This window comes from Kogia breviceps, chromosome 15, assembly GCF_026419965.1.
Source record: "Kogia breviceps isolate mKogBre1 chromosome 15, mKogBre1 haplotype 1, whole genome shotgun sequence".
In the NCBI taxonomy this organism is placed as follows: Eukaryota; Metazoa; Chordata; class Mammalia; order Artiodactyla; family Physeteridae; genus Kogia; species Kogia breviceps.
The window spans coordinates 63815266-63828050 of NC_081324.1; the positions used below are offsets into that span (position 1 = coordinate 63815266).

The 12785-nt window shown below is 57.5% G+C and overlaps 2 protein-coding genes across 5 annotated transcripts in view; one reads left to right on the forward strand and one right to left on the reverse strand.

The window, feature by feature from the left end:
* Positions 1-1298: 1298 nt before the first annotated feature.
* On the reverse strand, positions 1299-2404 carry TSSK1B (testis specific serine kinase 1B). Its single transcript, XM_059041188.2, is given in 2 exon segments — positions 1299-1324; positions 1327-2404. Coding segments are annotated over 2 exon segments (1104 nt in total).
* Positions 2405-4726: 2322 nt separating this feature from the next.
* Positions 4727-12785, forward strand: part of DGCR2 (DiGeorge syndrome critical region gene 2) — a 68595-nt gene continuing 60536 nt past the window's right edge. For 2 of the 4 annotated variants that reach the window (XM_067015062.1, XM_067015063.1), the window contains exon 1: positions 4748-5012. In XM_067015062.1, the coding sequence (XP_066871163.1) occupies positions 4934-5012 (79 nt within the window). In that variant the 5' untranslated portion in view covers positions 4748-4933. Of the gene's footprint in view, positions 5013-12785 lie in introns of all 4 variants that reach the window. The other 2 variants (XM_059041155.2, XM_067015064.1) reach the window with 2 other exon arrangements.

A 12785-nucleotide genomic window follows, 5' to 3' on the forward strand; every position in this document is an offset into this window, starting at 1 on the left:
CAGAAGGAGGGCTCTGGCCACCAGCGGCAGCGATTGGAGAGCAAGGATGGGGGCCTAGGTGGTGGCTGAGCCTTGACACATGGGGATGTGCAGCTCTGGGGACACAGGATGTGTGGAGGTGGCTGTGGGGAGATGGAGGAGCCAGGCAGCGGCCATGTCTGGGGCACTCACTGGACCTCACGTCTCCCAGGACACCGGCAAGGGCGGGAGGAGAGGCGAGCTTGAAGGCTCTTGTTCTCTTGGTGTGTTAAACCCGCAGGTCCACGCGAGGTTGTCAGGCGCACGTGCAGATCAGGAGGAGAAAGCAGCTGCCACGGCATAGCCGGGATGAGGACAGTGTGAGAACGGGCACGGTGGGCGCCGCAGTGCCCAGCAGCTGGCGATGCGCACGTGGGCCTGTTCCCTCTGCAGACACCATGGCCGCAGGCCGGGCATGCCTTGCACGTGCAAGGACGCCTGTGCCCTCCTGCTCGCCAGTGTCTGCTTATCTGCTTTGGCAGGAGCGTCTCCCCTGGGAAAGACTGGGACCAGAGGGGAACAAGATGTGTTCAGACCACACAGTGACTGCGGGATGTGCAGGCTGGAGAGGGGCTGGCCATGTAGCAGGGCCCCTGCTGCTGGGGGATGCCCACAAGGCGGCATGACTCAGGGCGCTCTCGGGAGCTGGGTGCTGGCAGGACGTGGGGGACGCTGGAGCCAGAGCAGAAAGAGCTGCCCACGGGGAGGGGCTCGAGGGAGGCTGGTCTGCCTGCCTCTACAGGTTCTCCCCACCGGCAGCCTTGTGGGGCTGTTGAGGACCCAGACCCCAGGGGGAAGGCCCCCGCCTCCCAGCCCTCCTCTGCCCGCAGCCACCTGCTCTTCACACCCCTCTCCAGCCCGGCATCGCACTCATGGGCCTCCCTCTTGAAGCAATGTCTTCCTTACTCAGCTCTGCTCTGGTCTGGGGCCTGAGGTCATGGTCAGGGCTGGGCACACAGGGCTGTGTTTTCCCAAGCAGGAGGTGAAGCGCAGCGCGGTCTGAGAGTGGGGGCGGGGGGAGTGCAGGATCCTCTCCCTGGGCGACCAAAGGCCGCAGGGCAAAGACACTGACCTCGGGGTCTGCAGTAATATAGTGATTTATTGCTTCTTTAGCCACATGAGTTACCAAGGTCAAAGGGAGGGGGAAGAAACTGACGAAAATAGCGGCTCATCTGGGACTGTCTTCCTTCTTGGCTTGTCCCTTGGCTTCTTTGGAGCTCAGGCTTGAGCCCATGAACTCTGCCTCATTTTCTGCCGGCCCCCTGGGCCGCGAGAGCTGACTAGGTATGTGTCTCTGAAGGCTGCGGGGGGCCCCTTCCTCGATCTCCTTGCTGGGCTGCTCGCTGGTGAGGCTTATGGCCTCTGACTGCCTCAATACCTGCACTGCCAGTGCCTCCTCCTCGGGTCTTGTCTCCGCCCAGGCCTTGGGCCGGGCCTCTTCTGGGGGCTCCAGCTTGGTGGCAGACTTCTTGTTGGAGCTGGGCTCAGGAGTCCTCGGGGGCTCAGGGGCCTGAGAGCTCTCCCCCTCCTTGTTGATGGCTGCAGAGGACAGGCTCCGGGCCTTGGGCTGCACCCAGCAGTGGCTGAGGATCTCATCGATGTGCAGCCGCCGGTTGACGTCTGGCTGCAGCATGCGGTAGATGAGGTCCTTGCACTCGCCCGTCAGGTGCTTAGAGCGCGGGAAGCTGACGCGATGTTCCTTCTGGATGCGCAGCATCTTCTTGATGTTGGAGTCGTCATACGGCATGGAGCCACAGACCATGATGTAGAGAATCACGCCTAGGCTCCAGATGTCATACACCTTGGGCTGGTAGGGGATGCCTTGAAGCACCTCAGGGGCTGCGTACGCCGCCGACCCACAGAAGGTCTTGCTCAGTGTCAGTCGGCCGCTGTCATCCCGCAGGCAGTGCTTGGAGAAGCCGAAGTCGGACAGCTTGATGTTGAAGTCTTTGTCGAGGAGAAGGTTCTCACACTTGAGGTCTCGGTGGACAACGTCCAGGTCGTGGCAGTACTTGATGGCTGAGGACAGCTGGTGGAATTTCTTGCGTGCATCGTCTTCCTGCAGGGCCCCCCGGGTCTTGATGAACTCAAGGAGGTCGCCCTGGACCCCGAGCTCCATGACGATGTAGACCTTGCCATCGGAGGTCTCAAAGATCTCGTAGGTCTTGATGATTGAGCGGTGGTTTACCATGGCCAGAATCTCAATTTCCCGGGGAAGGAATTTCTCCAGGAAGTCTGTGGGGGCTTTCTTGCGGTCGATGATCTTGACCGCCACGTTGAACTTCAGGCGCTCAGAGTAAGCAGATTTGACTTTCGCATACGAGCCCTCTCCCAAATTGATCCCCATGATGTAGCCTCGTCGCTTGAGGACGGCAGCATCATCCATGGTGCCGGGAGCGCCCAGTGCCCCTGAGGCTGCCCTCTACATCCCTGCGGGACATGGGCCAGTGGCCCATTTACACTGTGGACAGAGAATCCTCTGGCCTGCCTCCTAGAGGCCAAGACTCTGGGGTGGAACATTCGGCATTGTCTCCCTGGTGACTTCAGTGGGTGAAGTCATAAAGGAGGACTGCCCTGGGGAATGAGTCTCTGGCCTGAGCCACTAAGACTCGGAACCCTGGAAGGCCAGCCAGTGGGCTGCAGCAGACAGAAGGTCAGTGGAGCGTGGCCTCATGCTCAGCTGGGACCCAAGGTAGGAGGAGGCTGTGGGGAGTGCATCGGTCAGCCCAAGCCTCCAAACAGGAGGCCAGGCCTGCTGGTGGAGCGGCGGGTTGATTTCTGCAACCCGGGGCATCCCTGGAAATCCAGGGCAGGCAGTCCCATTACTCTGGGTCTCAGCAGGAAACAGGAGACACACTCAAGTTAGGACTTAATAAGGTTTATAAGGGGATGATTTAGCAACATGGAGCAGAGTGTAGAGAACCCTGAGTAGTAATGGACCACTGGAAGAAGGGTGGTCGCTGGGACCTGGGAAGAGGAGTATAGGGAGGGCCGCCTTGACAGAAGCAGTGATCTCAGGTGGAGGCCACAGGACCCCATGGGGTAGCAGGGGAAACGTCCCTGACCTCTACTCCCTCCCTGCAGCCCTGAAAGCCCTTGATAATGTCCACGCAGGCAGCCTGCTGGCTGCACAGCAAGGCCGAGAAGGGGGAGGTGGGTCAGGAGGGGCAAGGATCCTGGCCCACTGGTCAATGAAGTTTAGGAAGCTGGGGCTCTGCCCACTTGCTGCGTGGTCTGCTGGACTTTTCACTTTCCTGTGCTGCTCTCCTCATCTGAACCTTTGCTGGCCGGCTCTGTGGGGTACAACTGGCAAGGGTTTCTGCTCTTGGCTGTGAGTTCCCTCCCGAGGGCATGACCATCCATAGCCCTGGCTGGGCTCCCAGGGCAGATCTGGGGCTGGGGGGCAGAAGGTGGGCCTGCACTCCTCTCAGTGCAGCAGCTTCTCCCGGGAATGCTCCCTGAGGATGTGCTAACAGGGCAGCGTTGGACAGGGATCGCCGTTTCCACCAGCAGTGGGGCCCCTCTGCTGTGGGCCCCTGTTGTGTGTCACACTCTGAGGGGACAGGAGCGGGCAGGTCTGGCCTAGCCTTGGGGTTGACTTTGGCCATATCCATCCAGAGGGAGTGGGTGCCTCTCTCAGATGACCCTGAATGTCCCAGGCTGGAATCCTGGGATGCTCGGGAGGACCATGACCTGAAGGGGCTTGGGGTGACTGCTGGAGAGTGATTTGGTGGGCTGGAGGTGGGCAGGGCTGGGCTGGGTGCCCACCAGCCTTGGCCCTCCCCCTTTTCTCTGCTCCCATCCCCACCCTTTTCCCCACCCTCTTCCCCACCCTGACACCCTCGGCAAGCCCTTGTGTGCGCGGCTGGTGGTCCTTCCTTTGGAGGCTTTGCTCCTCTCTCGTCGGGGACACCCCACCTACTGTGTACCCTCCCACGGTGACATGTGCGCGGCCAGCGCTCAGAGCTGTCCCCGGCGGCTTCCCTCTGTGCAGACAGGCCTGCTGTGGAGGCAGCTGTGCTGCGTTCTCCTGTCCCCGTTGTGCGGGCAGGGCCCTTCCTCCAGAGGGGTCTTTGCTCCTTCTCTAGGATCTGGGCTTCCCTGTCAGCTCTCCTTGTGTGACCCTCCTTGAGGCTACTCCCTCATCCGTTTGAAACGTTTCAGTTGTATGTGTCGGTGAAGCCACACCGTTCCTCACGAGGTGGAACCACCTCCGGAACCTCCTCAGGGTTAGGCCGGATCCCTCCAGGTTTCTTCATCCCTCTCCGCAGAGGTTCGGCCTTTAAAAGACGACTTTGGGCCGCACTCTTGGGCCACTGACCGGACCTGGGGCTGCAGGTGCGCGAGGTGTGAAGACGCTAGGTGTCCCAGGGCCCTCTTCACCGGGTGCCCATCCCCACCCCGCCCACCGGCTCCCCTGCGCCCCGCCCCTCCCTCCACGCCCCGCCCCTTCCGCGTCTGTCATCTCGGCCCCGCCGCCCGGGCTCTGCGGGGTCCTACCGAGGGCCCGCCGCTGAGGCTCCGCCCAGGAGCCTCTCCTCTCTGCTCAGCCAATGGCACCTTTGACTCCTCGTAGTTCCGCCCCCGAAGGGCCAACCCCTCAGCCCCGCCCCGCCCTTGGGCCACGCCCCTTTCGGCCACTGCGCATGGGGAACACGCAGGTCCCGCCCCCTCCAGGCTCTCATTGGCCGGCGCGGGCAGCGCGGGCGGGGGCGGGGCGGTGCGGACCGAGCAAGACGGCCGCCATCTTGCGCGGGGCCTGAGTCGGAGCGCGCGGCTGCCCGCCGCCCCTGCAACCACCTCCCGCAGCGTCCTCGCCTGGCCTGGCCCCGGCCCGGCCCGACCCTCGGCCCGGCCCGGCCCGGCCTCCCCGTGGGGTCGCGCAGCCGCCCCGGGGACGATGAACGGAGGATAAATGGTGCCCAAGGCAGACAGCGGTGCCTTCCTGCTGCTCTTTCTGCTGGTGCTCACGGTCACCGAGCCGCTGCGACCAGGTGCGCAGTGGTGGGGGCGCGGGCGGGGGGGCGGGGGCGCCGGGACCCCCACCTCGCCGGGCCCTCACTTCGCGCTCGGCGGTCGACGGAGCGGGAGCGATGGGGGTCAGTCCGGGGGCCGAGGGGGCGGTTCGGGGCACCTGGAAGCCCTTGGCTGGTCACGGTCTCTCGGCCCGGGAGCCGCCGAGCCGGGCACCAGGGGTGCCCCTGGTCTGTGACCCTCAGATGCTTTTGGAGCCCCCGGGGGCTTGCGTTTTCTGAAGGAAGCCTTTGGTGGGGAATCAGGGTCGCGGCAGCAGAAGGTCCCGGACGATCCTTATCTCTGTTTCTGATGTACGTTCTCCTCCAGCAAGAAATCAAGACCTCAAATTGCAGGGCCGATTTATCCGTCAGGCACAGGAGGCCGGGGGCCCAGGGTGCTTTTGGTGGACTATAAAAATGTTTTCTTTTACAGTCAGCAGGAAAAAGCCCTAAACTTTCAGGTTGAAGGAAATACTGTAACATGCACATATAAATACATTAGTTTTTATACCGGTGCAGTTGAAAAGTGTGGTTCTTGATTTTCTTTTTTTTTTTAATGGAGGAAGGGGCCCATGAAGGCAGAAGTGGCCAGGGCTCCTTGTGTGGGTGCTGTAAGACCTGGGTGTGTACAGCTGGCAGGGGAGCGCAGCGGTGTGCAGGCTCCCCAGTCAGGCTCCTGCCTGGGCACGCTGCACCTCTCTGCCTCCTCCCCAGTGTCCACTTAGTAGCCAGGATCCTGGCCCACACTCAGCTGGAGTGTCCAGCGATGCTTCTCTGGACGGTGGGGTGACTGGTTGTGGGGTGGCCTTGGTAGGAACGGAAGCCAGCACTTGTGGAGGAGAGTGCTGTATGGGCTCTTGGGGACCAGAGCCAATGGATTTGTGGGCTCTTGTGATTACGTTCTTTAGAAAACATGTTTATACCTGTGGAGAAGTGAGAGTCATCCAGTCTGACTTCTGGGTCCTGATTTTGCGCATTATGTCAGTGGGCTCGGGTGAAGCCACACGTCATACATGTCTTTCTCGGGGTGTCTCTGGTTCTGGGTCCAGCGTCTCCTGCCTGGGTGGATGGATGTGATTGTTGTCCCCAACTCCTTTTGCATCTGTCTACATATCCTGCCAGCTGGCCAGCAGCAATTCAGAAAGTATCTTGGCGTGGCTCCCCACCTGCCCATCACTAGGGATGCTCAAATGAAGAGAATATACCCTCCCTGTAGGAGTGCTCTTCAGGTGTGGAAGCAGAGATGAGATAGCGGCAGAGGTGTCTAACCGTGTGCTCCTGCAAAGCAGGGGGGGCTTCAGGAGGCTCACACTCAGGTGTGAGTTGGGGCAGGGGGTGGCTCTGGTTGAGGGAGCAAAGTTATCCTATTCATTCCATGACTCCCCACCTCAGAACTTTGCAGCAGCCCCTGGCGGTGTCTTGAGTTACCCTGCAAAACCTGGGGGGCTCCAGCTGGCTCCCTGCTTTTGGTTGGGCAGCAAGGTGGGTCTCACTCTGGGTCAGATGTTCTTCCTTGGGTACCTGTATGTGCTGTGTCCTTCCAGGCAGGGGTCTGCTGGCTGGCGTCTGGGAGGGGAGCTTTTCTGGTCTTAGTCTGCATGCTTTTGCTCAGAGTCCTGGCTTAGACCCACACTGGGGTGTGAGGAGAGAACCAGGCAGACCTGCTTCCCAGGAGGCTTTCTGCCAGGTGGAGCACTTTTGGCTCCCCTGATGCAGGCTAGGGTGTGAGGCCTTTCACAGAGTGAGGCAACAGGAAAGTGCTGAACTTGACCTTCCTCCACAATGTTTTTTATTTTATTTATTTATTTATTTATTTGTCTGTGTTGGGTCTTTGTTGCTGTGCGCGGGCTTTCTCTAGTTGCGGTGAGTGGGGGCTAGTCTTCGTTGCGGTGCACGGGCTTCTCATTGTGGTGGCTTCTCTTGTTGTGGAGCACAGGCTCTAGGCACGTGGGCTTCAGTAGTTGTTGCACTCAGGCTCAGTAGTTGTGGCTCATGGGCTCTAGAGTGCAGGCTCAGTAGTTGTGGCGCATGGGCTTAGTTGCTCCGCAGCATGTGGGATCTTCCTAGACGAGGGCTCGAACCCGTGTCCCCTGTATTGGCAGGTGGATTCTTAACCACTGCACCACCAGGGAAGTCCCCATAATGTCTCTTAAACGCATGTTTGATCTTGGTTGATTGAGGACACATTATATGCCAGGGGCTCTCAGGTGGTCCCTGTGGGTTAGATACTGTTGCTACCTTCATTTTACAGATGGGGGAAATGAAACAGAACTCATGACACCAGGTGGCTGGGATGAGGTTTCAGTGCTAGAAGTCTGGTCTGTCCGCCATCATGCACCCTTGGCTCTCTCCCTTCCAGCGGTCTGTGTCCTGCCCTGTCTGTCCTTAACCCCAGCTGTGGACCCCCAGGCCACCTCTGTTCCCCTGATCCATCCAGTGGTTCTCCAGGGGAGGGTGCAGAACTTTTTCCATCTGAGTACTTTGATCTGAGGGGTAGAACCAGACCTCCTCTCAGGTCCTTGCAGTGATCAGGCATCATGAATGACAATGGTGTGTGTTGTATACTCTGGGGCTGTGGTGAGAAAAAAAGGGTGGGGACCTCTTCGAGGGGTGACAAACATGGAGGGGCATTTGGGGGCCACCGACTGCGATACCATCGCAGTGGCCTTTCTCCATCTGCATCCCATTTTCAGGGAATGCAGCATCAAGTGCTCTTTCTAAAACCGTGTTTTTCTAGCTTCAGTTATGAAAGGAAATCCTGCCATGGTTTTGGCCACAGCTCCATCCAGGATGACCCCACCATGTACTTGCCTTCACTGAGTAAGCTGAGGCTGCAGTTCTGGAAGAGCTTGTTTTCACCTGGTTGGCCTGATAGGGGAGCAGGACTGGATGGTGTCTTCCTTGTGCTTCTGGGAAGCTGGCTGGGAGAGGCCAGTGATGTGCATGAGGTCACACAGCTGAGGAGCAGCAAAGCTGGGGCACAGACCCAGGGTGTGTGTGGGGGCTGGCTCCTAGTTCAGGGTTCTGTCCCCTACGCCACTCGAGACCCCTCTTGCTGGCTGTGCCGAACTGACAAATCCTCAGTGAGCCGGCCAGCGCCTGCGGCCTCTGGAGCGACACATGGGTTAGTGAACAGGAAGAGGGGGGATATTTCACAAGCAGATGTGGCCAAAGCTCACAGACGGAGCTGGAAAGTGGAGTCTGCCCGGGGCTTGCCAGGCGCCTCCCGAGTTTGGAGCCCCTGCTCAGCCCCAACCCACAGCACTGCCGAGCTTGTCCTGCTGACAGATGGGGCTTTGGGCCTAACACTTGGATTCTTTTTACTTCGAAAGTAGCATAATAGACTTTCCAATCTCACTAGTTAATGAATTATTCTTTTTTGTTTTTTATAAAGAAATCTTTTGCTGGGGAATGGTTTCATACTTACAGAAGAGTTGCAGGGAGAAAATTAGTGCAAAGAACCCTGCGCATCCTCTGCCCAGACCTCCCTGTTAGCATTTTGCCTCATCTGCCTTACCCTGACTCTCCCCGCCCTGAGGGCATGTGTGTAGGTGTGCACGTGTGTGTATATATGCAGGTGCACACATGGTTGTCTTCTGAACCATTTGAGACTAAGTAGAAGATGTCATGACCCTTCCCCCCCATCACTCTGGCCAGTGCTGAGAGCAGAGATGAGCAGTGATGCCTCTCTGCCTGCTGCCTGCTGTGTGTGGACACCGTGTCGCTGTGGCAAAGGGGAAAGGCAGCACTGCAGCCAAAGCTTGCTTGGCCCCAGAGCCTGAGTCGGGTAGAGTTTCAGTTGGTGGTTCTGGTCTCAGGAGTGAGGGGTGCGTGGCTGCTGCACTTTGGCACATGTGTGTGCACCTCTGTGGCTTCTCTGGCCCAGATTGCTGTCGCCGCAGCCCTCCCTGGTCCCTCTCAGGCCTGGCTTCCCCCCACCCATGAGCAGCAGTACTGACTGGGCTGTCCTGCACCAGTGGGGATCCCATAGCTCACACTGTCCTCTGCCTCCCTGGCACTGGGTACAGGGTGACACCTGGTAGTTGACGCTGAGTGCAGTGTGTCAGTGACAGCGTTTAGGAGCTGGGAGACAGCAGGGGACCCACTAAACGTCTTTTCCTCCACCTGCTGCTGGGCTGCTCCCTTGTCCCTGTGCTTGGTGTATGGGTGCTGAGGAGTTGGTGAGCGGCCCCTTCCCCTTCCAGGCTGCGGAGCAGGCCAGTGATCCCAAGAGCCCAATTTTGGACCGCAGTTTGTTTGCCAGTCAGCGTGATGGGTGGGCTTGCAGTGTGGTTATTGACCTGGGATGTTTCGTGAAAGAAGTCACATCTTGTCCTGCTGCTCCAAGCTTGGCCCTATCGGCCTCTGCAGGGCAAGTCCATGGGAGGGTGAATGGCCTGTGGGCCGTGGTCGGAGCGTGGTGACCCGGGGTCCCAGAGTGTTCTGGGGCTTCTGGGCATCCATCTGGGAGAGAGGAAAGCCAAGGTCTTGGGTTGCTTCCCTGGAGCTTCTGCTGGATCCAGGAGAATCCAGGGTGGTTTTGAGAGCAAGGAGACTAGTGCTGCGCTGTCCGGGGTCTGGCCCCGCTCTGCTGCCCACTCTGTGCCTTCTCGTTGCCTCAGTTTCCTCATCTGTGACATGGACGTGATAACAGAGAGTATATACTTCGTGGAGATATGAGAATGAAAGTGGATTGGTATCAAGTTCTAAAAAGTGTAAAGATGTAAAGCAAATGCTCCATAGAAGCTGTGAGCATTATCCACGAATTGCATTCAGGAAGTGTATGTAGGGCCCCCTGAGAGCGTGGACCTGTCAGCACATGAGGACATATTTCTCAGGAGAGCCCCCCAACTCCAAGGCAGGGAGTGCAGTGGCTGTGACCAGTGCCTGACACTTCGTGAGCGCTGAGTCCAGCTGCCGCCGGAGGTGGGGGTTGGCTTGCCCAGGGCCCCCCAAACAGTCACGGCACTTTGGACAGGACCAGGATTGTTCACACTGACATGGTTTGCTCTTTGTCACATGCGTGCTGGGTCTCCCGGGCCTGGTCTGGCACAGAGTGGGCGCTCAGAAATCAGTTATTGAACAAATGCACAAATGGCTGTTTATATTTTGACATAAAGAGCAACGGCTCCCTTTGCCAGCGGGCCTCGCAGCTGCCCTGGTGGGGGTGGCGAGGACCAGGGACTCGGTGGGGGGGAATGCTGCAGAGCCAGCTGGCCTGGGCCTCACGCTGTTGGGGGGAGGATTGTTCCTGCAGGCGTGAGCTGCCCTGAGAGGTGAGGGCAGGTGAGGCTTCTCATTGCTGTGGGTCCTCACTGAAGAAGCTCACCAGCCGCCCAGGCGGGGGCTGCGAGGGTCTGGGGGGGCAGGCTGCCCCTCCGATGGCCGTGCCCTCTGCCCAAGGACGTGGCCCACCCTTCCCAGGCTGGCGCACTACACTGGCCTCGCTCGAGAGCCGGTGGGTGTGGGGGCCGCACACGCTCGCCTCTTGCCTTCTCTCCTTTCTCTCTGCCTGGCGTTGCTGTCGCTTCAGTCACCCGGGCTGGCTCTTGTCCTTCATGCCCCTGCCTCTTCCGGTCCCTTGCTGTAGGCTGGCTTCCGGGCCCCTGGCTGCGAACTGTCAGTCCAATCAGCTTGTCATCTGTCTTTCTGTCCTCAGCTGTTGACAGGTCCATGTCGGACAGGTGGGGGCTGAGAGCAGAGCCCTCTGTGGATGCTGTACTACAAGAGCCTCCGGGTCCAACCTGAGCCCCTGCCTTGCTGGGAAGCCGCCTTCCTCCCTGGGGACCCTCCTTTGGAGTTGGTTGCTGTGGGGAGGATTGCCTGGGGTTCCCTGAGGCACTGGACGGGCCAGGAGCCACCGTGAGGGCGTCCTGGAGGGTCGGTCTGGAGATGTAAGGCTCCAGGACCTCCTGCGCACTTGCCACTGGGTCTACTGACGTGGAGGCCTTTTCATGTGTCACTGGCGACTTCCTAGGGTCCCTGGGTCGGTCAGTTACCCACAGAGCTTCATGGTCATATGAGATGGGACGGGAGACCTGGAAGGGCCTGGAAAGGATGCGGTGGGCTCTGCAGCAGCCGTCTGGGGGTCTGTTGGCCACTTCCGGAAGGACGACGTTCTTCAGATTCTCTCCTCCACCCCATCCGTGCAAAGGATGTGGGTGTAGACCAGTGTGTGAGCCGTGGGAAAGCCCAGCACAGTCTGGAAATATGATGGTGGGTTTTTTTTCACACTTATAAAAATTCATACATAGATTATTTTACGTAGATGGAATTATACTTTTTTACAAGTTTTTTTAGTTTTCATTTGACAGTGTTTTGGAGGTCTTTGTGGGTAAGTCCATACAGCTTTACTTCATTCTTTTTTTTTTTTTTTTTTTAAACAAACCTTTATAATAACTCTCCTCAGTCTTGTTTTGCCCGTGGGGCCTTCTTCCAGGTTACCTCTTATCACAACTTTTCCTCAACCCGAAGCTGCAATTTAGAGAGCTGCACTGTTGGAGATGGTGGCAGGTGCTGAGGATCTGATCTCTTGGGCTTGTCTCAGCCTAAAACCATCTGCAGCAGCTCCAGGTCAACTCCTGGTTTTTACATGTATTTATGCTATAACTCTAATTCATGTGCTTATTTACCTAAATGACATAATTTCACCAAGGATAATTTAGACTCAGAGTGACCATTTAGAGGAACTTTGACATGAACAAAATTACTCATTTGTGAGATGCCTTACTGGCAAAAGCGAATCCAGATCCTAAGATCCAATGATCTGCATGTCGTATTGGCATGAAGAAGCCTTAATTCCAAAAAGAATTAAGATTTCAAAGTATCTTCCTTCAGAGGAAGGCAGAGGATTACCTCATTCTTTTTCCAAAACTTTTTTAACTTTGAAAACATTTCATGCTTCTAGAAAAGTTGCAAAGAAAGTACTGTGAACTCTAACTGTATACAGTTCACTTAAATTTACCAATTGTGACATCTGACTCGTCCCACATCTGCATGCTTTTTGTTTGTGTGTGCGCGCACGTCCAGAGATGAAATGTATCTGCACACACAGACATGACCCTTCATTTCTAAGTTCATTTCCCTTATTTCCTGAGAACAAGCCATTCTCCTGGAAGCACATGTAGGACTGCTAACACGGGGGTAGTACCATGAGCCATATCCCCACTTTTCCAGTTGTCCCATTCACCACACATTTTTTCCCCCCAATCCAGGATCCAGCCCGCGATCATCTGCTGCATTTAATTGTCATGTGCATTTAATCTTCTGAAATCTGGGACAGTTCCCTAGCGTTCTTTGTCTTTCGTGGTGTAGACTTTTTTTTTTTTTTTTTTTTGGCGGTATGCGGGCCTCTCACTGTTGTGGCCTCTCCTGTCGCGGAGCACAGGCTCCCGACGCTCAGGCTCAGTGGCCATGGCTCACGGGCCCAGCCGCTCAGCGGCATGCGGGATCTTCCCAGACCGGGGCACGAACATGTGTCCCCTGCATCGGCAGGCGGTCTCTCAACCACTGCACCACCAGGGAAGCCCTCGTGGTGTAGACTTTTTAAACAGTACAGGCTGGCCATTTTTTGGAATATTCCTCCTTATGGGTTTATCAGATTGTTTCCTCGTGGTCAGATTCAGTTGCCACATCTTTGGCAGGAGTGATCCCCCAAGACATTGAGTCCCCACAGCTGGCAGCTTGTCCCAGGAATGGCCTTGTTAACTGTGGCCATGTGGTGAGGTGGCTTTGACTGCATTTCTCGACTGG